Source organism: Ictalurus furcatus, chromosome 21 (assembly GCF_023375685.1).
Source record: "Ictalurus furcatus strain D&B chromosome 21, Billie_1.0, whole genome shotgun sequence".
NCBI lineage: Eukaryota > Metazoa > Chordata > Actinopteri > Siluriformes > Ictaluridae > Ictalurus > Ictalurus furcatus.
The window spans coordinates 15,058,380-15,083,600 of record NC_071275.1 but is presented as its reverse complement, the minus strand read 5'-3'; the positions used below and the strand labels follow the sequence as shown (position 1 = coordinate 15,083,600).

The following is a 25,221-nucleotide window of genomic DNA, read 5'->3' as shown; positions in this document are numbered from 1 at the left end:
ATAGATATAGATAGAGAGAGAGATATAGATATAAACACGGTTTTGTTGTGATTTGTTCCATACTGTTTAGTACAGTAGTATAAATATTCCTCCATACTGTTTAGTAAAGTAATATAAATATCTTTATTTCTCCATACTGTTTAGTACAGTAGTATGCTGTAGGGTACTTATAGTAGTGTATATTTGTCCATACTGTTTAGTAAAGTAGTATGCTGTAGTGTACTTATAGTAGTGTATATTTGTCCATACTGTTTAGTACAGTAGTATAAATATCTTTATTCCTCCATACTGTTTAGTTTGCTAGTATGCAGCAGTGCCCATATGGATTGGTACTGTTTTCTTACATACTATTCACGCTTTCTGACGCCCGCTAGTTTCCTGCCTGCGTCATCACTAACGTGAAGCTAACAGCCTCCTGTCAGAGTGCCGCTGTGTGCACAGTGCTTGAGGAGCAACAATGGCGAGCTGAACGATTTTTTACGAAATACTGCTACATGCCTGGCCTTGTAGCTGTTTCGTGACAACATTATTTATGAAGCTGGGCAACGAGGGGAAAAGGCTAAATCGTCCTGTTTAGCCTTTCCCAGCTATGCTAACTGTGTGACTTAGTAGGTTGCTAGCCTGACGCTAACAATGCACGAGCGAAAATCCTGAACGTCAGAAAGCGGCGCAGCGCCTGAATCCCGGGTAAAAGCCAATTCATGCATCTGTGTTATATTTTATTTCCGCCTGCAAACGTGGAATTATGGATTTAATCTCTTTTTGTTGTGGTTAATCTTTGTTAGGCTAGTGACACTGCGCATCTTGACTGTAATTTTGTCTGTGCAACATCACTGACACTGTTTTATTTTCTTAGTCCTTGTTGCTGGTCTGTGATTTCTGTTTTGGCCACGATATGAGATTGAGGTTTTTTTTTAATGAGTGTGACTGACAGAAAGCTTGAAACAGATCCTTTACTTATCACATGCTCCAAATGATGTCTTGTCAAGACCCTAGCTGATCCAGGATCTCATTTTTTAATTCCTTGCTGTAGACAGTGCATGCATGTCAACTGTACACTGTAAATCACTGAGTGTTAATCTCCTCTCCAGCTGTAACACCATGAATTTTGTCCGGCTCGTGTCCCGCCACAAGACTGCCCTGGTGCTCGGTGTCCTCTGCCTCTTTGCCACCATCCTCCTCTTCCTCGCCAAATGCACCTCGGAGACGTTGAAACCTCCTGACTCGCCTGGCTCTGCGCCACGCGCCCAACCCCGACCTGAGCGTCCGGCTTCACCTTCTGACACTAAGGAGATCTCGGCTTTCCTGGTGGTCCTCGTCACCACGGGTCCAAAATACACCGAGCGGCGCAGCATCATCCGCAGCACCTGGCTCTCCAAAACCGACCCTGATGTGCTTGCTTTGTTCGCGATAGGCACCGAGGGCTTGCCGTCTGAGGACATGCGGAATCTAGAGACGGAGCAGACGCGCCACGGAGACCTCCTCCTCTTACCCGATCTCCGTGACTCCTACGAGAACCTGACGCTGAAGCTGATTCGTGCCTACTCGTGGCTCGATCAGAAACTGGACTTCAAGTTCGTCCTGAAGGCTGACGATGATACGTTCGCCCGTTTGGACTTGCTCAAGGAGGAGCTGAAGAGTAAGGACCGCAGACGCCTTTACTGGGGCTTTTTCTCAGGCCGAGGCCGCGTGAAAACGGCCGGGAAGTGGAAAGAGAGCACCTGGGAGTTATGTGACTATTACATACCGTACGCTTTAGGTGGTGGCTACGTGCTCTCCGCTGACCTAGTGCGCTACGTGCGCTTGAACTCCGCTTACCTGAAGACGTGGCAGAGCGAGGACGTCTCTCTGGGCGCCTGGCTTGCGCCCGTCGACGTCAAACGGTTGCATGACCCGCGCTTCGATACCGAGTACAAATCGAGGGGGTGCAGCAATAAGTATTTGGTCACGCACAAGCAGAGTCTGGAGGACATGCTCGAGAAGCACCAGACGCTGCAGAGGGACGGACGTCTGTGCAAGGAAGAGGTGAAGCTGCGCCTGTCGTATATTTACGACTGGAGCGTTCCGCCGTCGCAGTGCTGCCAGCGCAAAGACGGTATCCCTTGACTTCCCTTATGATGTCACATGCCTTCAGTGTTCTCTATTTATTCGTGGTCCGTGCTTGACCGGCCAGCAGCTTATGTGGACTTATTTCAGGGTTTTTTTTTAAATCCAGGTGTGAATATGGCAGAGCCAGATGCTGACCGGGGCAACACTAAATGGACAAAAAAACTGGGCTACATTTATTTAAGATGACTTTATTATTTATTTGGATTGTGCCAACGCCATAAGCAAGACATTCGTGCAAAATGTCACCGGAACAACAGAGGTGTCGGAGTGCTCAGAAGCGTAAAAAAAAATAAAAACAGAAATGGAGTCGTATATTTGCATATTTCAGCTGCTGTACACTTTCTTTTTACATTAACAGACAAATTGAGTGCTCATTTCACTAATATCACATCTATTTCATCTAGCTCTGTCCCTTAAATACTGTAGCAGGCAGGATTGTGTACGTTAAGATTTTTTCTATTTGCCTGTCATGGATTTTTTTTTAAATGTTTATTTCAATTTTGAAATAACCGTATACCATCGATAATTAATGTCGGCGCACTGTATTATTAATAACACCCTCAATTGTTACTACTGAGCCGCAAATTATACCTCCGTCTTGTTATTTTATCAAAAGTTTTTTTTTTTTTGTTATGTGGTGCGTCTGATCATGTTATTTTTATCATAATAAAATTCAATGAAATTCCACCTCAGTTGACACTCTGCTGATTTGAATTGCTATTAAGGAACTTTACAAAAAACGAATTGGATCTACGATGATTGCAAACGAAGTCCAAACGATCGGGATTCATTTTCCGACACGCAGACACGTCTCAGGTTGTCCTTCACACGCACAAATTCTGGTACGTTCTGCCGATCCTCTTGTCTCTTCTGTTCTTCCAGTTCATACTGAGGAAAGAGCAGAATCACAGATAAGTCCGATATTGGACAAAAGGTCTCATTTTGTATACCGTGACCACATTTATGGACATCTAGTATGCAGGTTGGATTCTACAAAAACTGTAGACATTTATTAACTAAGGAGCTGGCGGTTAAAGACGTTGATTGGTATGGAACATTCTGTTCAATTGTTTATAACTGTCCTAATGTTATCTACGTTTCAGGAACTGGAACAGCAAAAATACAGACTAAGCTCTCGTAAGCTTGGATTCAATGGGAAGTCTTCGTACCGCGAGTAATCTCTGTCGTCTCTTACTCAGTTGCTGGTCCAGATCAGAGAGGGGCCTCTGAGCCTGTTCTCTCTCCCGCTGCTGCTCCAGCCTCCTCTGCTCCATCACCCTCTGCAGCTCACACTTCTCAGCAGGCAACAGCCCCCTGCACACTCAGCACACCATCACATAAGGAAAATAAGTTTTCATCAAACTTTCTAAACATGAATTTTTTTTAAAAAAAAAAAAATAAATAAATAAATAAAAGACAGTTGAGTCCAGCAGCACTCCACCAAAGTAATCCATCAATTTTTTTCCCTATTTCTGTTTGCTTTTTCAGAACTTGAACGTCGTTCTCGTCTGTGAATTATGGTCACAATGTAAAGTGCGTTATAAATACAATGCGATTTTTGTCCACATTTGTAGAATATAGTCACTATATACACGCTGTCGTCCAAATGCTTTTGAAAACCTGCCATTTCGTATTAAACAAATGCCATAGACAAAACACAAAGCAATTCTGTTCTACTACTTCGCAGTCATAATAATCTTTTTTCTCCCTCTCTCCTTTCGCCGAGCCCCACATGAATTTATGGAGATACTAGAGATCCAGATCCTTTCTGCCTCTGGATGGAGCTCAAATCTTCTCTAATTCCAGACTGCTGGGACTACGGCTGCTCCTAAGGCCATACAGACTTCATATAAATCCATAATGAACTTTTTCACACTATCTGTTGTTACCCAGATGAGGATGGGTTCCCTTCTGAGTCGGGTTCCTCTCAAGGTTTCTTCCTCTTAAAACATCTTAGGGAGTTTTTCCTTGCCACCGTCGCCACTCAGTGGCTTGCTCAGTTGGGATAAATTCGCACCTTTAATATCTGTATACCATGTTGATATTTCTGTAAAGCTGCTTTGAGACAATGTCTATTGTAAAAAGCGCTATACAAATAAAATAAAATTAAAATAAAAAAAAATTAAATTTCAATCGAATAAAAGACAAATATCCCACAAACAAAACCTAAAATCCTTATGAGACTCTAAATTAGTGCTTTATTAAAGCTCCACTATCTGGCCAAAAGTTTGAGAACACCTGACCATCACACTCATATGTGCATCTTGAACATCCCATTCCAGATCAAGTCCCTGCTTTGCTGTTATAATACCCACCACTATTCTGGGAAGGCTTTACACTAGATTTGGAAGCGTGGCTGTGGGGATTTGTGTTCATTCAGCCATAAGAGCATTAGTGATGTCAGGCGAGGAGGCCTGGGGTGCAAGAGGCATTCCAGTTCATCCCAAAAGGTGTTCAGTGGAGTTGAGGTCAGGGTTCTATGCAGGACACTGAGGTTCCTCCACTCCAGGCTTCTCAAAACATGTCTTCATAGAGCTAGCTTTGTGCATAGGGGCATTGTCGTGCTGGAACATGTTTGGGTGTCTTAGTCCCAGTGAAGGGAAACTGTAATACTACAGCATACAAAGGCATCCTATACAATTGTGGGCTTCAAACTTGCAGCGACAGTTTAGGGAAGAACCACATATGGGTGTGATGGTCAGGTGTCCACTAACTTTTGGCCATTTAGTGTAGGTGCAGTTGAAGGGTAAAGCAGTTAAAGTGCTGGGGACAAGATTGTGTTTAAAAAAAAAACAAAAAAAAAAACTGTGAGATCACTTGGAAGAATAAAGAGAATAAAGAATTTATATTACAGAAATGTCCACCTTCTGAAAAGTTGTAAAGCACCTGGTCTTAGTTTGATGAATGATGATTGGCATCTAAACCTGTTCTTGAAACAGCATACCATTTTATGCAGCATTAACAGCAGCTAAGCAGATCATTCTTAAAATGTAATTTGAGCCCAAAATATCCAGCTTAAAGAACATGAGTTTAAAAATATAGCATTAATAGAAAGTTCAGCAGCCAGGGCTAAAAGAACCAAGTCAAAAATATTAGAGTATGGGTGTGCATTGTTGTCAGATTTAATATTATAATAAGTAAAGAAATAACTGAATGCCATTGAGTTGATTACTTACTCTCAATTTCTTCTAACTTTGATGAACTTCGGATGATGCGTCAAGATAGCCAAGCAGCTGTTTTTATATATATATATATATATATATATATATATATATATATATATATAAATTTTGTTTTCTTTTTCTTTTTTTTAAACATTTCATTGTTTAGACAATCCCTGGTAATGTACATAGAGTAGTTTACAATCGATGTTTTGTTGACACATAATGCAAAAAAGGTCATCACAAAACCCTTAAGCAACAAATAAAACAATACATTAAAACCATTTACACTGGCACCTGTCAAGGGGTGGGAGATATTAGGTAGCAGGTGAACAGTCAGTTCGCAAAGTTGATGTGTTTGAAGCAGGACAAATGGGCAAGCATAAGGATCTGGGCGACTTTGACAAGGATTAAATTGTGATGGCTAGACGACTGGGTCAGAGTGTCTCCAAAAGACGGCAGGTCTTGTGGGGTATTGCCGGTATCTAGTGGTTAGTACCTACCAAGAGTGGTCCAAGGACGGACAACATGAGAATCAGAACTAGACCATGGAGCAGTGGAAGAAGGTGGTTGGTCTGATGAATCACGTTTTCTTTTACATCATGTGGACGGCCAGGTGCGTGTGTGTTGCTTACCTGGGGAAGAGATATCATCAGGATGCACTATGGGAAGAAGGCAAGCCGGCAGAAGCAGGTTGATGCTCTGGGTAATGTTCTGCTGGGAAACCTTAGGTCCTGGCATTCATGTGGATGTTACTTTGATACGTACCACCTACCTAAATATTGTTGAAGACCAAGTACACCACTTCATTCCATAATGACAGTGGCCTCTTTCAGCAGGATAATGCATTCTGCCACACTGCAAAAATTGTTCAGGGATGGTTTGAGGAACATGACAGAGTTCAAGATGTTGACTTGGTCTCCAAATTCCCCAGATCGCAATCCGAGCATCTGTGGGATGTTCTGGACAAACAAGTCCGATCCATGGAGACCAAACCTCGCACCTTACAGGACTTAAAGGATCTGCTGCTAACGTCTTGGTGCCAGATACCACAGCACACCGTCAGAGGTCTTGTGGAGTCCATGCCTCAACATGTCAGAGCTGTTTTGGTGGCACAAGGGGGACCTACTCAGAATTAGACAGGTGTTTTTAATGTTACGGCTGATCATTTTATATTTTAAACAGTGCGTTGGAAAACCTAGTGTTCAGTCTCGGAACAAAATGTTATTTGTTCTACAATAAATAACCTTTTCTCTCATTGAAATGTACAGAATGTTTTAGAAAAGGACTGGCTGTATAATTTGATATAGGTCGCCATTGCTCTTTGCCATCGAGTATTTATTTAATAGTAGATAGGAAACACAAGCCAGCTTCCTAAAGGATGAGCTGTTTGGCTTTACCTTTCCCTCAGGGATGTGTGAGTGCTGTAGTCAGGCTCACGGGCTTATTTATCCACGTCTAAAGCAGCTCAGACATGCTATTTCCTTCAGCCCAGATCAGAAGTCATGCTCTGGTTAAGAGGCCGTACCTGAACCCTGTGATCAGCATATGTTCTGAGGTCTTAGGCGGGTGAACAAGACACAAGTTTAGCCCTTCTTAGTTAATCTCCCTTATCAAATCATTACAAAAATGATTTTGAAATGGCCTAGTGCTTGTAAGAGCTACAAAGTGTGAATCAAAGGCCAACATTCTGGAGTAAATTAATTGTACTGTATATATCACGATAATCACCTAACCTTGTATCAGGTTACAATATTGTCACAATATAATACTGTACATAAAATTCTGACCTAGACACAAGCTCTGATTTTGCAAAGCCAAGTATATTATGGGATATATATGTAACATAGCACTGTTTCAGTATATTAATTGTACGAGGTCTAATGTGGGGCATTCATTTATTAATAAAATAAACCGTGCGTCAAGGACTTTGTATGAAACGTGTATACAAAATACACTCATTAAGCCAAGCTCTGGACTTGTGGAGATCTAAAAAGGACACTTTATAATAGTATGTATTTTCTTTTTAGTGACTATTAAAACTATTAGCTCACCATCTGTGGCTGACTCGAAGTTCTCGGTGCAGGACTCGGTGCCTCGGTGACTCTAGAACAGGGTTCGACGGTTTCTTGGGCCGAATCAGATGATCGTGATTTTCCATTATCTGTTCCTGTGCTACGGTTTCAGACCTGGAGTTTTCTGACATAAAAAAAAGTTCAAATATACTCTTTATTCATCCATATCCTCTATTTTTATTTATTTTTTTGTTAAAGTTGTTAGTGTCTTAAGATAGAATTTAAAGCTGAAAAAAAATACCTGCAATATCATTTCTCTCTACACTTCTCGGTGAAACCATCTTCAGATGGGGGACAGAGGAAGTAAAATTAGTTTGAGTGAATACTTTCCAGTAGCAAATTACTCACGAGTAAGTTTTATATATAGAAATGAATCTGTTATTGTCTTTTGCCTGTTTTGATACAATTGACTAATGTCACTTTAACAGTGACTCCTACATAATATAGGCATGAGATTAGACAAAATAATAATATAACCATAAAATAATGCAGTAATAACACATCAATAAGATACTATATAATATTTCAATGATGTACAAAATCTGAGACCATAATATGATGTGAAAGTCGAAAACTTGCTATGTTTAAATGTATTTAAGTAATAATAAAAACGACAAAATAAATGTTTTTGTTACATTTAAAAGTCAATGTTACAGTTAAGTAGGTCAAAGCAGATGACAAACTGCAACGCTTCTTGGTATTTTTTTTCCCATGCTGATGAATGGGATTGGTTGCTTTAAACAGAAATATAAATAAAATTCAAATAAGATATTTCGACTGTTGATAATGCAGTCACTGGATGAAAGAAAATGAGACTGTCGAGATTTATAACGAGTATTTTGAAGGTCTAAATAAAAATATAAGGAGTAAAAAGTTGTTGTTTTTTTTACGTAATAAGTAACAGTATATGTATTACATATGAATAATACTAAAGTGAAAGTATAAATATGGCAAAATAAGACTAAAGTATAGTAATGAAGTACAATTACTGTACAATGTGTATTCCACTTCTGAAGATTGAAATAGCAAACAATGCAAGTTTATTTTAATAATTTATAAAACTATACTAATTAAAAAAACTTTAATAATTGTAAAATCTAGACCTAAAATCTGCCCTAATATGAGTTCTACCTGTTTCCATATGCTAAACATGATAAATCTGTTCTTTACATAATATCAGACATCGGGTCTGATATATACATTAGTTTACTTATTTTGGTTTAGCCACTTTACACTAGCCAATTCAACTAAGTGAACAGAGACAGGAAACTATACTACATGCCTGTAGGTTTGTCTATTATTATTCAATTATCAGTTCATTTTCTCTGGGAAATTAGCCTCACAGATGCACAAATGCTAATGATACCAATTTTCTTCCCAATTTCTTCCTCTTCTAACCACCCGATTGAATTTCATTGCATAATGCAGATCAGCGTGGATCATAAACATGCTTACCTGAGGTACGAAGTACAGCAACATACTCTTTTTCAGTAAGGAGCTGGTTACTCTCAAGCACATGGTAGACACTAGAGCAAACACAAACACACACACCTGCTGAAAATCCAGTGAAGGGTTTGAGTAGAATTTTTACCCAGCAGATGCACGTAACGGCATTAGCCAGCTAATCACACCTCTGGCAGAGAATGAAATGGGGCTTGATCAGATTTAAGACAGAGCAGATGGTAGACTGCAGGTGGACAGGCATCTTTAAATTAACACTTTAAATCAAATGTATGGATTTATAGATAGATTGGTAGATTGCAGATTTATTTTAGAGACATAAGCATGGCTATAACCACTAATTCAGGGTCCTTTATTAATACATTTTCCTGTGTACTTAATAAAATTTCAGATACAATTCACCCTGACAATTTAATATATTCTATGTAATAACCAATAATTTAAATGTATTGATTTTTTTCCTTTTATAGGCCTTTCTGTATACATACAGTACAGCAGTGACATTGAGCACCTAATGCAGGGACATTGGATTTGCTCTCACGTAGATCCAGCTCAGACTAAGACAGACGCACCTGGGCAAACTGCCATACACACTGAAACAGGGGGTTGCAAAAGCAAGCAGATGACAGCTGACTCCACCGTATGTGATTGTCTTTATGCCAGGAAAGCTGTCTATGGTCTTGCCAGGGTCCTTAAAGCATGATTAAGCATGAAGAGAACACAACGCTTCTTGTTTTGTTTGTCAGCTGCATGCTGCTTTGATTTCAATGCTGTATTATGTAAATTATAATATAAACCTCTAAATGTTGAACTGCATGGTGGTTTTATAATGCTTTCAACACAAGCCAATATACAGAAATTTACAGAAAAAAGACAACTGAACAGAGTAGAGGTTGAATGATAGTAGATTTTATCGATATCTAAGTTGGGCGGTACCTGCCGATAACCGAGTAATCAACCGATAGTTTTTTTAAAAGTACTGAATAGTGAATGAAAACTTAACACTCAAAGTAAAAATATTGCTGAACTTTATTATAAAAATAAACAGTACAGGCTATACCATGAAAATGCACTTTACTTTTTTATGAAATAAATATTAAAGTAAATAAAAGATACACATCCAAACAGTGACACTCCAAATAACAAATAATAGAGACACCCAAAATGAATCAAAAAACACTTCAAATAACAACAAAATTTGTCAGTGATAGTGTTTATTTCGCCTCTAGAGGATGGTCTCGTATTGTATAATGACAGCGGACCCTTCTCAGCCCCTCCCACAATGGAGCTCCAGCAATTGGTTATTGGTGCCATCCATTTTCTATACCGCATATCCTACAGGGTCACGGGGAACCTGGAGCCTAACCCAGGGAGCATAGGGCACAAGGTGGTGTACACCCTGGACAGAGTGCCAATCCATCGTAGGGCACACAATCATACACTACGGACACTTTGGAAATGCCAATCAGCCTACCATGTATGTCTTTGGACTGGGGGAGGAAACCCCCGCAGCACGGGGAGAACATGCAAACTCCACACATACAGGGCAGCGACGGAAATCGAATCCCCAACCCTGGACATGTAATGATAAAGGTAATGGTTTTAATGGTTTGTAATGGTATTTGTAGTGGGATCTGGTTTGGGGTTTTTTTTCAGCAAGGATGTCTTATAACCTGAAAGACAGAGAAGCTCAGTTGGATAATACTCCAGTATGTCACAGATAACCCAAGGACACTTCGGCATGTGGAGTCACGTGGGCCGGGAATCGAACCGCCAACCCTACGATTAGTGGACAACCCGCTCTACCACCTGAACCACAGCCGCCCTGTGATATGCACATTCCATATCAGAAGGTGGCGGTAATTCACCAATCTGCTGTTTATCAACCGCCATCAAACTAACAACAAGAAGAAGCCGCAGCAGAAGTGGTTTTCCCACAATTCCGTCTTCCCGGAAGTCTCAGCCTTGTTTCTTCTGCTGATTTGGAATGGGCGCTTATTATGGGTGGAAAATAGAAACCAGTTAGCTGTCTCTCTTACATCTCGGTTTGACTTATTTATTAATAAAAAAAAAATTCTCATTGGAGAACTAAACGCTGCCATCATGACGAACGGTAGGTCCGCTAACATGACAGCAATCGATTAATCAGCTGTCACTATAGGAGAAGCGGCCATCACGGTACGGGCTAGCTACATGGCTAAAGAGCTAGCGAGCTAACATTAGCCTGTTAGCTAACTCTTCTGTGGACGTGGCTGAATTTAGACTCTGGTTTGCGTAGCGTTCACACTCACAATTCAGATAATGAGCAATAAATTAGTTGTTTGGGCGGCAACAGGCAGGTTATTTTTGTGTGTGTGTGTGTGTGTGTGTGTGTGTGTGTGTGTGTGAGAGAGAGAGAGAGAGAGAGAGAGAGCGAGCATACACGTCATCTGGACAACAATGTAAACAGCTAGCTAATGAACGTTAGCTATGCTAGTTATCTCTATAGATAGACTTTTAATTGACTAGAAAGCCTGTTTTCCTTTCTGACCAGCAGTATTCTCAAAATAAACCGATATATTTGAGCAGTAGGTTAATTATGAGCTGTAGAATATAATCATGTCGCTCTCAGCTGCTTTCATAATTACCATGTAATTAACTTAGACTTTGTTCCATGAATCTAAATAAATGCATTTGTCATGATATTAGATTACGCATTATTTCTCTTTATTCTTTATTAGTGTACTCCTTTGACGGCATTGTTGTGTTTGGACTTCTCTTCATCTGTACTTGTGCGTACCTGAAGAAGGTTCCTCGCCTCAACAGCTGGCTCTTATCTGAGAAGAAAGGCGTGTGGGGTGTTTTCTATAAAGGTGAGCGATTCTTTTTTTTGCATCCTGACAAGGGAAGATATGGTTTGAACTTTCACATGGGAGAAGAACAATCTTGATGGTGTCGTGTGACAGTGGGTGGCAATGGAGAAGAGACGAGACGAGAAGATAAGATTCATGCCAGAGTGAAGTGAGATCACACCGGCGGAGGAAAAAGAAAATACATAAAGTATTGCTTTTCAACAGTAACATGGAGAAAACGTACCACACAAGATGACGAGCGCTGAAAATCTAACCTCGTGTCAGATCTGAGCGTGGTCCACCTTTAGAAGAAGCCCATGCCACTGCATTACAATACAGGATGTCCCAAAGTCTTCATACATTTTAACACTTCTTAGCAAAATGTCTTCCTGAATTTTTCATCCTTAGTTTAGATTATATACAGTGCTGTGAAAAAGTATCTGGCCCCTGTCCTGATTGCTTCTGCTTTTGTGTATATCTCATACTAAATAGTTTTAGATCTTCAAATGAAATACAAAATAAAACAAAGGCAACCTGAGTAAACATACAATACAGTTTTTATTTATTTAATTTATTGAAGCAAAAAAAGTTATACAACACCTAACACGTGAAAAACTAATTGCTCCCTTAAACTTAATCTGGTTGTGCCACCTTTAGCAGCAATAACTGCAACCAAACGCTTTCGATAACTGAAGATCAGTCTTTCACTTACTTCTAGGACTAGGATTTACTCCTATGTTTTGGATCATTGTCTTGCTGCATAATCCAGTTACACTTGAGTTTCAATTCATGTTTCCTTCAATTATTGCAACTTGCCCAGGCCCTGAAGCAGCAAAGCATCCCCACATCATCACACCTCCACCATGCTTGACTGTAGGTGTGATGTTCTTTTTGTGGAATTCTGTGTTTGGTTTACACCAGATGTAACGGGACCCCTGTCTTCTAAACAGTTCCACTTCCAACTCCTCAATCCACAGAACATTCTCCCAAAAGGTTTGAGGATCATCAAGGTGTGTTTTGGCAAAATTCAGACGAGCCTTAATGTTCTTACGTGTTAGCAGTAGTTTTCGCCTCACCACTCTGGATGCCATTTTTGCCCAGTGTCTTTCTGATAGTGGAGTCATGAACAGTGACCTTTACTGATGCACGAGAGGCCTGTAGGTCTTTTGATGTTGTCTTTGGCTCTTTTGTGACTTCCTGGATGAGTAGTTGCTGTGCTCTTGAAGGAATTTGAAGGTCAGCCACTTCTGGGAAGGTTCACTACTGTGCCGAGTTTTTCCATTTGGAGATAATGGCTCTCACTGTGGTCCTTTGGAGTCCCAGAACCTTTGAAATCACTTTGTAACTCTTCCCAGACTGATTTCAATTACTTTCGTCATCATTTCTGGAATTTCTTTCAACTTTGGCATAGTGTGTTACTGGGCAAGACCTTTTAACCAACTTCATGCTGTTGAAAAAGTTCTATTTAAGTGTTGATTTGATTGAACAGGGTTTGCAATAATCAGGTTGCGTCTAGTCCAGCTGAACCCCATTATGAATGCAGTTTCATAGATTTGGGGAATTAGTAACAATGGGGGCAAATACATTTTCACACAGGCCCAGTTGGTATTGGATTACTTTTTTGCTTCAATAAATAACATTATCATTTAAAAACTGTATTTTGTGTTTACTCAGGTTGCCTTTGTTTTATCTCAGATTTTGTTTTAATTTCTGAAACAATTTAGTATGAAATACACAAAAACAGAAGAAATCAGGATATACTTTTTCATGCCACACTGAAATTCAGTCACTGTTCAATCACAGCTCTGGGCTGTACATATGGGCGTGGTTGTAATTGGAGAAGGGGAGGAATGCGAATCTTCCTGAATGATAGCATTGCTCTCTGTACATTTAATTAGGATTTTGCAGGGGTTTTTTTTAGTGATTGTCGCGGCCAAAATTTCTTGATTTTGCTGCGGCTTTTAATTTTTCAAAAACTTGCAGAGTTTTTTTTGTTTGTTTTGGTTTTTTTGCCGAAAAACTATTTAAATTGACGAAATTGCAATTGCTTAAAATATTTTTGCACGGTCTTTCACAGTGATGTGTATTTAGACCTTTTTAGCTCTACTCGTGATCGACGCACGTGAATTGAAGAGGGTTTTGGCTGAATGCACGTTGCGATGTTATGACGTCACGTGATGCGTCTTGGCCCAAATCTGCGGTAATTTTCAAAAATTGCAAGCTCCTCCGAATATGTGTTGCGGAGTTTGCTTGATTTCGCGTTAATTTCTGGGATCGCCAAATTGCAAAACCCTGAAAGAACCGAAAACAGGTCCTGTTGTGAACGCGTAATCAATGAACTTTTCAGGACTAAACCATGATAAACATGCCACTATGACTAAAAATACTTTTCTCTCACAGCAGGATGTTTTAAAATGTCTTCGACTTCATTGGAGCATATACGCTAAAAGCAGCCTCGCACCTTCTTTTGTGTTGTCCTTGGCATGTACCTCACCTGTTACCATATTCATCATACTCAAGTGTGTTTATTAACCTGATATATTATTATTTTTCTCCTTACTCCCCCCCCCCCAGCGGCAGTAATCGGGACCCGGCTTCATATCGCTGTGGCGCTCTCCTGTTTGTTTATGGCCTTCTATCTGGTCTTCTTGAAATGACCCTGACTGAGCCACCTCGTGGACACCGTTTGGTCGTTGAGGCCTGGAGTACCATTGGAAACACCGTACAGGCGAATCCTACCATCAGGACACACACAGACACTGCTCCACATTCCTACTTCCTACCTGTTCCTCAAGTTGTAACCATCTTGTCAGTCCCGGCTCCATATGATTATTTGACTTGGACTCGAGTTGGAGGGAGCTGCGTCTAAATCAGCGTAAAGCAAGAAATACGATTAAGGACAAATGACTTGGATGAATATTTAACCTTTACTTGGTGGTTTAAGGTTACGGTCATGTGGTTGAACATGAAACAGTGTAAACATGATGAAAGACACTATCTTTTCTCTCTCTCTGACTTTTTTGCAAATTGATTCATTTTTGTAGAAGCAAACTGCTTAATATGACTGTAGCTTGGTTGCATGAGTTATTAATTCTCCTAATTGGTCACAAATGTAGCCTAATATTTCTCATCAGTGGCAGTGATGCCATGATGTACTAGTCCTCTTCAGTTGTCCATTTTGCTTTATGATACACACTTCAGCTGAATTTCAAACTTGCCCACACTTTTCCCACAGTGGCTTTTGGATTTGCATGTTACGTTAACGTTCCTCCCACGCCTGTTAATTGTTTTTAGTGCAACCAAGTCTGATTTCTTTTCTTTTCTTTTTTTTTCTTTTGTGTGGTGTAAATATCATATTTATAATATAGATATTCCACAATACAGCAACATCAGTGCAATGTGAAGTGATGGCGGTTGGGATTTGTAAATATACTGTATGAGATATATATAAGTAAATAATATAATATTAAAACTAGAAATAAAATTTTTAAATTGGGATGGGATTTTCTTTTCTAACGCAATAAGTAATAACAAGCAATCTGTAGTCTTGTTTAGTTACCTGCAAATCCGACTCTTATGAACGAATACACGCTCACGTAGCACTTCTCGCATAGTCAGTGCCAAAGTGGTCGTAGTTTTAACACTGATGTGCAGATTCGACCCTCACGCTTCATGAAATTTTGTGTACATGTGTAAACCTGCTCATGGCTCTCAGCGCACTGCTGTTTTTATGGAGCGTTAATGCTGGTTGTCAAGCAGAAGGTTTTTGGTACCTTTTGTTCTTTTTTTTTGTATTTAAATTGAATTAAATAAAGTGTATAAGCCCTTTACCTGTTCGCACAAAGTGTTGTTTTAAAGCACAGTGCTGTTGAATTCTCGATTCTGATTGGTCAGAAGGATTGATTTATTTTCCATGACTGCAGCTCCCTTTTTTTATGTTTCTATAATAACGACTAATTCACAGGGATTAAAGTGTATTTATCAGAGAAAGATGTATAATCGATGAGATTGTGACGCATGCCGTAAGGAAAGTATTTAATGTTTATGGAAGGAGTCTCCAATGTCAGTGCTTTTGTAACAGTTAGAGGTAAAGCGGTTTCTTGAAGTTTTCCGCTGCGGCAAAGTGTAAGGAAGGAGGACGATGTGTTTTGCAATTTCTAGGTGATAAGTTGCTTCTTTTAAAAAAAAAAAAAAAAAAAAAGATTGTTGTTGTTATTATTATTATTTTTTAAAATCTTCAAGATAATGTAAGTGATGACAGGAACTAACTTGATTCATAGACGTTCCACAAAATTAAATGCAACTGGAAATGGGAAAAAAAAAAAATAGGACGTCATTCTGGGCCTTAGTGGTTAGCATGTTTGGCCACAGTTGGTGGTGCAAATCCCTCCTCTGCCCTGTGTGCTCGGAGTTTGCATGTTCTCCCCGTGATTTGGGTGTTTCCTCCAGGTAATCTGATTGGTTGCCAATCAGCCGAGCAACACGCACCTTTGGACTGCCAAAGGTGCGTGTTGCTCGGCTGATTGGCATTTCCTAATCGTCCTTAGTGTGAGAAAGTGTGTGCGATTGTGTCCTGCGATGTCTTGGCACCCTGTCTAGGGTGTCCCCTGCCTCGTGCCCCGAGTTTCCTGGGATAGACTCCAGGCTCCCTACGACCCCGTGTAGGACAAGCAGGATGGATGGATGGATGGATGGACATGTCATTCTTTATTAAATAATTGTAATAATAGGAACGTTGCTGTAGTGTAAGAGGAATAAAACTCGACAGGAATCGTGGTAGAATGTGACCTGGCTGCAAAACAGTTCCTTATTTATATCACACATTTATTCCAATTGAGAAGAGAGAAAAGTCTCTGAGATTATTACTGCTGTGAAGATGTAGGCATGTTTGGGGTTTTGATAAAAATTTAAAAGTAAAAATGACAGTTTGATAGCACAAGAATTGTGACTGTATGTCTTGGCAGTTTGGGTTTATTATTATTATTATTATTAGGGTTTTTTTTTTTTTACATGGTAGTTAACACATGGGCGTCTCAATGTGGATAAATGTCACATTTATATTAGCTCATGATGCACAGCTCTACCAGTCCTTCTTTCTCATCATCAGGTTACAGTTGTATGCACAAAAAGTGTTATTATACACAAACTATCAATCCTACTTCCAAAGATTTATGCACTGCCAGACTTTAAAAAAATGTTTTGCTCCTTTTTAATTTTTTTTTTTAACTGCACCCCATACATACATACATACATGCATATTTATTTATTTATTTATTTATTTATCAGTGTGGATGATCTTGACACCAAGTGCTAATACATGAAGCATATGTATGGAGAAGATTCTGTGCCAGATGCAGTAGAAAAGCAATCCCACTCAGGGAAGATGTGAAATACATCAGTACACAGACTGGTCTGCTTTTCATTTGAGGAAAACATGCCACGATGAAAAGCATTGCTTTAATGTCACTTTATTTCTTCAGTGAAAAACAAGCAGCAGGGTATTGCTTTAAAAAAAAAAAAAAAAAGAATTAAACCCCGGATTCATGTCAGAAGTGAATGTGATTCTCCATTGCACTGCATTTCATTTCCATCCGTGTGACCTGCAGCAGTGCTCCACTGAAATGCAATCACTGTCTAAGCACAGATCTAAACTGCATCTAAGGGGCGTGGTTGTAATCAAATTCCTACTACACAACCCTCAATGACATGATGAGTGTTTATATGACTACATATATTTACAGCTCACAGCAGGACCTCCACACGTACAGTATGACGTGTCGGAATTTTGAGTGTATTTATTTATTTCTTTTTTAAAGATTGCATACTGTGTAATACCCAGAGCTGCCACAAGAGGGCGGACAAGTAAAGATGGACGTCACATGTGAACAAATAACATGTGAGTAGGAAAACACTGATGATAAACAAGTACAAAACAACAGTTCAAGCAAAGATATCAATCTGCTGAAGGAAACAAGTAACAAATCAGAGAAGGTGACTTTACATGCTTTCAAAAATCACACTTTAGCAGTAAAAAGTGTGTAAAGATACACTAAAATGTACACAATGGTAATATCTTTTTTTTTTGTTTTTTTAACAACTTTACACACCAGTCAGTAAAAAGTCTGAGAGCGGAATAGCCACGCCCATATCTGTACCTGCAGCGACCCACACTTGATTTGTTTAGACATCATGTTCCATTCTATACGCTCTCTCAGTCACACACGTCCAATCCACGCGAGATCGCGCAAGTCGCGTGCGCGCTCACAGAATGACGACAAACAGGAGGACGCGTGCAGTGTTCAATAACACGAAATGTCAAAAGTGTTTTGAAAAGGGGGCTTTTTTTAATGCATGCCTTGTTTACTTTTTTTTTCTAAATGAATATTTAAGTAACACATTTGAAAGATTTAAGAGACTCTTTGCAATATTCTAGTATAAATCTTTAAGAAGGTTTGTGAAAAAAGTAAACTAACATTTCTACTTACTATTCACTTTATTGGTGACTTTTCACAAAACAGTACCAAAAAAAAAAAAAATACCGTTGTTTTTGTATCAGAGTACATTTAATATTGAGTAATATTAAGCAGTGTCAGGACAAGTAAGGAAACTATAAACCAAAAAGACAACAAACAAACTAAAAGAATGTGTGGAATGTAGCCTGTACAATGATATTATATAAAATTAATGTTTATTTGTAAGTGCACAGCAATTTGCCAGTTTTTCCAATATTTATTTATTAATCCGTGTTAATAGTTTATATTAACATTGAATGGTGTGGAATGTTAGACAGGTTATTTCCTGTTATATCAGTTATGTTACAGAAGCTACAGCATAAAGAGTCATTCCCTCATCATCCTCTCTCTCTCTTTTTTAAATTAATAAAGGTGCCAGTCCATTGCAGGGCACAATCCCAGACCTTCATACACTATGGACACTTTGCACATGCAAATCAGTCTACCATGCATGTCTTTGGACTGGGGGAAGAAACCGGAGTACCCGGAGGAAACCCCCGCAGCACGGGGAGAACATGCAAACTCCACACACACAGGGCCGCAGCGGAAATCGAACCCCCGACCCTGGATATGTGAGTCGAACATGTGCCCCAAATATACACACATTAGCTCTCTATTGTACTACTATATTTATATATATATATATATATATATAACGCATGTTTTCTAGAAAGTACAAAAGAGAGATAAATAACGTGTTATAATGCGTTAGAGATAATATAATTAAATAAAATGTAGCGATAATGTTGCATTAGTTAGTTGTGCATTAGTTGTGTCAATGGTTTTAGCTAGAAAACCCTAGGTTGCGAATTTTCACCTAAACTGAATGTTGAAAACGCTAAGTAACAGCATGTCTCGTTTGCTTATTGAATGCAGCAACGAATGAAGAACACTCTCCCCCAGTAAGCAGCTTCACACCGAGAAGAGCTTCACGCGCAGCGACTTCGCAGGCGGATCAGCGCGAGCTTGACTCTGCGATTACAAACTGCACCTGCAGCAGAGATCCATGCACTGATATTGATTTCTGGAGCTGTTGTTGTTTTTGAGTCTTCGGTTCCGGAAGCGAAAGCCAGCGGAGAGGGGAGGGGGGGAGCAGAAGTTTTTCAGCCGGACTGAGCTCGCGTTGTTGGGAGAGGAAGGGGGGCCGAGGATCGGCAGGAATGTCCCAGAAGCAGAGACCCGCTTTCTACCGACAGGAGCTTAACAAAACCATATGGGAGGTACCTGAGAGGTACCAGAACCTCGCTCCGGTCGGTTCGGGCGCTTACGGATCTGTGTGGTAAGTATGACTTTGTTTTCTTCTGCAGTTCGTGTTTTGCGTTAGCGTTGCACAACCGAGCTCGTGAAGTCTTTTTAGTTTGCGCGTGCACACTTGCTCAAAGTTAGTCCTGTAGATTTGTGCACCAAAAAAATCAATACCAGGGTTTTCAATCATCGACACACTTTTCATCCTCTTCATCATGCACGCGAATACATTCATACATTCATGCATTAACATTAATATATTCCTCTTCACTGCTCTGGGTTTAGTGCATGCCTGCCTCCAAGTCCTGGAATCTGTTGAGCTCTTTCAATAGTAGCTCTTTTGTTTACAGTAAACATGCACAAGTTATTAAGAGGGTGAGCCCTTATTTATTTATTTATTTATTTATTTATTTATTTTTAAAAGGCGCGTTTGCACCTCACGTGCAGGTTTCATTTGTTGTATGAATAAGGTGGACATTTTAGTAAGACACATGCTATGCAGTGTTCTTGGTGGACAGGATGATGTCACCCAGCGTGTCTCTGACTCACACTTCCAGGATTAGGTGGTCTCCTCACTGCTGCTTTAGTGACTCATGCTTGATGGGGGCTTCCTTCCCCTCAGGGATGTGTGCTATTTTACCAGGCAAAAGATATTGTGATCTTTTTTCTTCTTTTTTGTGTGTGATAATGACAGATCTCTGATCCCTGACCTGTGAGCAGAAGAATCTGTGATCATATGTTGGGAATGTCATGTGTGGGTGTTTACATGAATGCAGTCCTCCATCCCATTAATGCAACTCTTCCTCATATACTGTCTAAGATACTGTAAAAACCCTGAGTCACATTATCACCACAGAATAGCTCGTAGAAGTTTTACCGCTTTATTTAAAGCTGCTGTTTATATTTTTCTGGCCCAGAATTTTTTTTAAAACATAATTCACAACAACAAGGTTTATGTCATTTCAGTAGGGGGAGGGGTCAGTTGAGGGGAAGGGTATGGCTTGTCAATGTTTTTTATTAAATTTTTTAAAAAATTCATTCAGGAAGCAGAGCTTTCTACAACTTCCAAAACGCTTCTTTAATGACTGTGTATGATCTGGAGCTCGTTATTTCATGACCTGACCATATTTCTGAGTGAAACAGACTCGGAGACAGCAGGAGGAGGAGGAACATAGTCAAAAATCTAAAGACGGACTTGGTGGGATAATCTGGTCGTTTAATTGGTAAAACATGATATAATTTATAACCACAGAGCTGTTGAATTCTCACATTTGAATCCTCAGAAAGTATTTATTAATTTAAAGAAGAGAGAGAGAGGATGATGAGGGAACCACTCTTTATACTGTAGCTGCTGTAACATAACTGGTATAACAGGAAATAACCTGTCTAACATTCCACACCATTCAATGTTAATATAAACTAATAACGCTCATTAATAAATAAATATTGTAAAAATAAGTGGAATAAAACACTACGGGACATGATATCATCGGAAAATAATTATCTTCGGCATGTTCGCTTCACGTCGCGCTACTCAGTCGATTATTATTTTCTTAGAACATCACGCACCAGAGTTATTGCACAGTATAACCGTAACTTGTTTTTCTGGCCCAGAAATAGGCCCCGCCCTCAACCGTAACACAGCTGGTCAGTAAAAACGCAACTCATAATTCCTGAGTACGGGTTTGTTTTTTTTTTTTGTGAAGGTGGAGGCTTGTTGCATTGTTATCGTGATTTGCTACACAGGCAACAGAAGGATTTAAAATGACAAACTGCTGCTTTAAGTCCAGGTTGAGATCAGTCAAGCTGGATGTGAGAGCAGCAGGGGGTTTTGGTTTTGTTTATTGCTCCTAGCAGTGCGGAAAAGTCTGCTGTTACAACGCCGCTGCTGTTTGGAGGCGGACCGCAGGACCGTGTTCAGATATTAGGAGTCTATTCTGTTCCACTCGTGCAAAGTGTCAGACTTGGATTAGACATGCAGGAACGTCTTGTTCCAGCGTGCTCGGCGCATAAATAGATCACTGTGCCCCACCATAGAAATGCCAGCTTGGTAAATCAGTCTCTGTGGCTGTGGTTGAATGGTTCAGTCCTTTCAGTGCTGGAGCTTTGTAGTCTCCAGGAAGCCACCTGCAGAATAAAGGCAACTTCGTGTAAACCCATGAGGGTAATTACCGTGTGTGCGGTTTTAGGGGACATGCGCTTTTTTGTCCTCGTTTCACTCTGTTGTTGGTGGGCAAACGTGTGGTGATGTTTTTCTTGCGTGGCTCTTTTTTCCCCCCAGTCAGAGTCGAAAGGAAAATTCTGTGCCGTTGTAGGTATTTTCTCTCAGGCGCGCAGAACCTTTGTGCAACTCGCTCATGCGTTGAGGGCGAAGTGTGCCGTGACATGCTTTCCACTTCCTGAATGCTGTGAATCTTCTGGAATGAAAGTGCAGATGTAGGGAAGGTGAGCACAGGTACAGGTGTGTCTTGTGTTTGAGTTGAAACGAAAATGATTTGAGCGAGAAACGATTGTTAGCGTTTTATTCACGTGTGTGAATCACTGAGAACGTTTCCGACGTTAAACCAGTATGCAGGATGCTTGAAGCATTCCTCAGTACTGAGTGTTTGCTCTTATTTAACCACAGTCTTTCTGGATCTGGCACGAGCAGGCGGGAAATTCAGCATTAATGCTACTCGTGTTCAGGGGCCAAGCCATCTGGATGAATTTGTACTGTCGTTCACAGGAACTTCAAGGGATTTTTTTTTACTTTGTTTTATTGCAGATTATTGCTCCCTGGAGTGCACTGGGAGCTGTTTGTGCTTTTTAAAAATGTATTAAAATGTTGTTGTTGTTTGTTTTGTTTTTTAAAATCAGGTGAGACTGTCTATCGTGCAAAGTTCTCCATACGCACATTTGCATGTCTGTCTTTTCAGGAGCGCTGCCACAATCCTGACTCACAGAAGCTGGAAAAATGCTTCCTGTTGCATTGCTCACACTGTTCAATTAACTAATACCGCACAGAAAGCTGGTCCTGGATCTGGTCTAAAACCCTGGCCTCTTCAGGCACTGCATAACGTGTGACAGAGTGTTCCTCGCCTTAGATAAGGAAATGGGAGCTGTCCCTCAAGCCCTGGTGGTTTCCCGAGTTTCACAATCTTAATCTGAGTCACAGTTTCCAAACCGTTCGTGCACAGATGGTGTATGTCGTAGCCTGGTGTGTCTGACTGCTGAAAATCTTAGGGCAGTGCTGTAACAGCGCAGGCTTTGTGTGGAACGCGCTCATCTCGTGCTTTTAAGTAAGTGTGCTTGAGTGGGATTTGGCTGTGCAGCGAGGCTGATCTGAGTCACATTTACTCTTATATAAGGTGTAAGGAGCAAGGTAGAGCAGCAGAATAAGACATTGCTGACTCCTCTGGTGCGGAAATGAAAGATTTCTCTTTTGCATCTAAATAAACTTAAAGGCACTTGTAATTAATAAATAAATTAATTAGGCTGGATTCACCATGCTTGCTGTATCTATGGTGATCATGTGATCACTGGTGCACTACTTACATAATATAATATTATATAATATAATAGGAATTGGTGCACCAGTAATCACATGATCGACCATAGATGCAGCAAGAATGGTGAATCCAGCCTAATTCATTTATTCATTACAAGAGTGTTTATATTTATTTGGACACAGAAGATTTGCAGATTTATTATTCGTGCTTGGAAGCGAATTATTTTCCAATAACCGCACATCCTGAAGTGTGTTATTCCTCTTATACCATGGCAACAGATACAATGAATTTATTAATGAGCGACACTTTAAAAAAAAATTGTTTATAGGTACATTTAATGTTGTAGAACATTGCCGGTGAGACAAGTTCCATCCTGTTATCAGTTTCGTTATGGCCGCTATAAACCGTCATTCACTCACCATCCTCTCTCGTTTTCTTCCCCTTTATCATAAAAGTCAACATGTGTAAGTTGTCAATATAAACCCACAACATATTAGTGCATTAATATAAACCTTCTTTCAGAGCTGATGGTATAGAAAGTTGATCAGCACCTTCTGACCAATCAGGATCGAGATTCAGAGCTTCAGCGGTTGCTGTGGTATAATCTGAATTGCCCAACCTCATATTTATACAGATTATGCATTATGTTAAGTGGACTTGGAGACTGCACGTAAACAGATGCTTTGTTGTTATTGGTTCGTGTGGTTTACTCGCCAGTGCTTTCTCTTGCAGCTTTTTAAATAAGTTTATCAGTCTTTGGGGACTGCTGTTACCTTTTGTCTGCTCCATCTGTACGAGCTTGGCCTAGTTACACGTCCTGGAATCCTTACTGACTCGCTTTTAGAGCACGCCAGAGCAAAGTGCTATTGTAACTATCAAGCCATTGTTCCCAGAGATCACGCATGATTAGCTTTGCATGGATTCCACACACGATTAGCTTAGCATGAATTTAATTTCTCCTTAAAGCAAATTATTGTGAACGGAAGTTCACATTCATATACTGTTCATATTCTGGTTAGCAAATTTTATCCCCCCCCCCCCCCCCCCCTCAGTGCACTGTAATTCCCCACGAAAACCCAGGAGTGTTTACAAATGATTTCAGTTTCTGAAACTACAAAATAGGCTCAAGCATATCCTGTTCTATGTGCAAATTATTACAGGGCGATGTGGTAACGGGGAGCTTGCGCTGTGTTTAAATAGGGCCACGTTCATCATTTTTATTCTATATAAATAACCCAGAAATGAAATAACCCAGAAACTTCAGAAATGTTCTAAAAAAAAGTTTCACAGTGTGGTGGAGCCCGTGGATATTCTGTTAGCAGTTGATGCTAATTGTAATTACGGTGACATTTTAATTACAGAAGAGTCATATCTTCGTCATTTACTAACACATCTGATTGGAATGTTGATCTGACTCATTTTTAATACAGTTCAGCCTTCACGTTGTATCATATCATATCATAGAATATTTTAGTGCCAAGTACTAGATGTCCTCGTAGTGAAGTCTGTTCAGTCGGCGGCCATCTTGGCAACGGTTGTTTCGCGTTGTTAAACAGATTGTGAGGATGATATTTTGACACATTTGTAATGGCTCTTAAAATCTGACTAAAACTTCTGGTATTTGACTAAAACAACCTTTAAAAAAAAATTGCAAAGTGCCCTATTTCTCACTAGTTGTTTTCTGGTAATGTCTTAACCAACAAACCAGTTGGCTGTTTTTACTGGATAGGTGGGACTTCAGCACGTATACTAAAATTATAAAAACGATACAGAGAAGATTAGCATGGCCCCTGCGCTAGGATGACACGCAAAATTGCAATACAGCCGCCATGTTGAGTGTTACACGCTCCGTTCATATTTTAGCAGTGGCTTCTCTCTATTTATAGTGTCTCTGCTGTTAGCTAGCTAAATCATTAGCTTTAGTTCCTGGCTAGTTTGCACCAAAAAGCTGCAGAACATGTTTGCTAAGCTACCTAGCGAGCTAACTCAGCTAACAGTTTTGTTTATTTATTACAGTATATTTTACCTGGTTATTAATGTAAACAACTGAGATTGTGACAGTTCAAATTGAGACTCTTGATACTGAAATCTCACTTTTGTGTCAGGCTAGTTTGCTTGGAGTTAACCTTCCAGTTAGCTATTTGGTATAGGAAGGGAGTGCTTAGCTGTGTTTACAAATTACACGCCATGTACAGTATATGCATAGTTCTCGGCAGGTGTAAATTTGTTTTATGCAGTTTTGTGGTGTTTTTAGGCATAAAACAAAACATATTAAAACAGTGTATTATTCTAAATAGGTTGTTTTCACTGGTTTAAAATGACCGATTCAGGGTTGCCAT

The 25,221-nt window shown here is 39.9% G+C and overlaps 4 protein-coding genes and 1 non-coding gene across 6 annotated transcripts in view; 4 read left to right on the top strand and 1 right to left on the bottom strand.

Moving 5' to 3' along the window:
• Positions 1-50: 50 nt before the first annotated feature.
• On the top strand, positions 51-2,106 carry b3galt6 (UDP-Gal:betaGal beta 1,3-galactosyltransferase polypeptide 6). The gene is made up of 2 exons (XM_053653418.1): positions 51-687; positions 1,092-2,106. The coding sequence occupies exon 2, from the start codon at positions 1,102-1,104 to the stop codon at positions 2,104-2,106; it is 1,005 nt and encodes a 334-aa protein (XP_053509393.1). The 5' UTR covers positions 51-687; positions 1,092-1,101.
• On the bottom strand, positions 2,103-7,431 carry si:ch211-160o17.6 (protein FAM107B). The gene is made up of 3 exons (XM_053652364.1): positions 7,325-7,431; positions 3,279-3,423; positions 2,103-2,997 (listed from the first exon to the last, which is right to left on the bottom strand). The coding sequence occupies exons 1-3, from the start codon at positions 7,429-7,431 to the stop codon at positions 2,860-2,862; spliced, it is 390 nt and encodes a 129-aa protein (XP_053508339.1). The 3' UTR covers positions 2,103-2,859.
• A 3,291-nt stretch (positions 7,432-10,722) lies between these two features.
• On the top strand, positions 10,723-15,467 carry tmem167b (transmembrane protein 167B). The gene is made up of 3 exons (XM_053653419.1): positions 10,723-10,919; positions 11,527-11,658; positions 14,212-15,467. Exons 1-3 carry the CDS (start codon positions 10,910-10,912, stop codon positions 14,292-14,294), a joined length of 225 nt encoding a protein of 74 aa, XP_053509394.1. The 5' UTR covers positions 10,723-10,909; the 3' UTR covers positions 14,295-15,467.
• A 3,573-nt stretch (positions 15,468-19,040) lies between these two features.
• The window catches only part of mapk14b (mitogen-activated protein kinase 14b), a 29,220-nt gene continuing 23,039 nt past the window's right edge, over positions 19,041-25,221 (top strand). The window contains exon 1 of one of the 2 annotated variants that reach the window (XM_053653417.1): positions 19,041-19,428. In XM_053653417.1, coding sequence (XP_053509392.1) covers positions 19,310-19,428 — 119 coding nt within the window. In that variant the 5' untranslated portion in view covers positions 19,041-19,309. The remainder of the gene's footprint in view (positions 19,429-25,221) is intronic. The other variant, XM_053653416.1, reaches the window with a different exon arrangement.
• Positions 24,612-24,717, top strand: LOC128625391 (U6 spliceosomal RNA). The gene has a single exon (XR_008388930.1). It is a non-coding gene; the product is annotated as a U6 spliceosomal RNA (small nuclear RNA).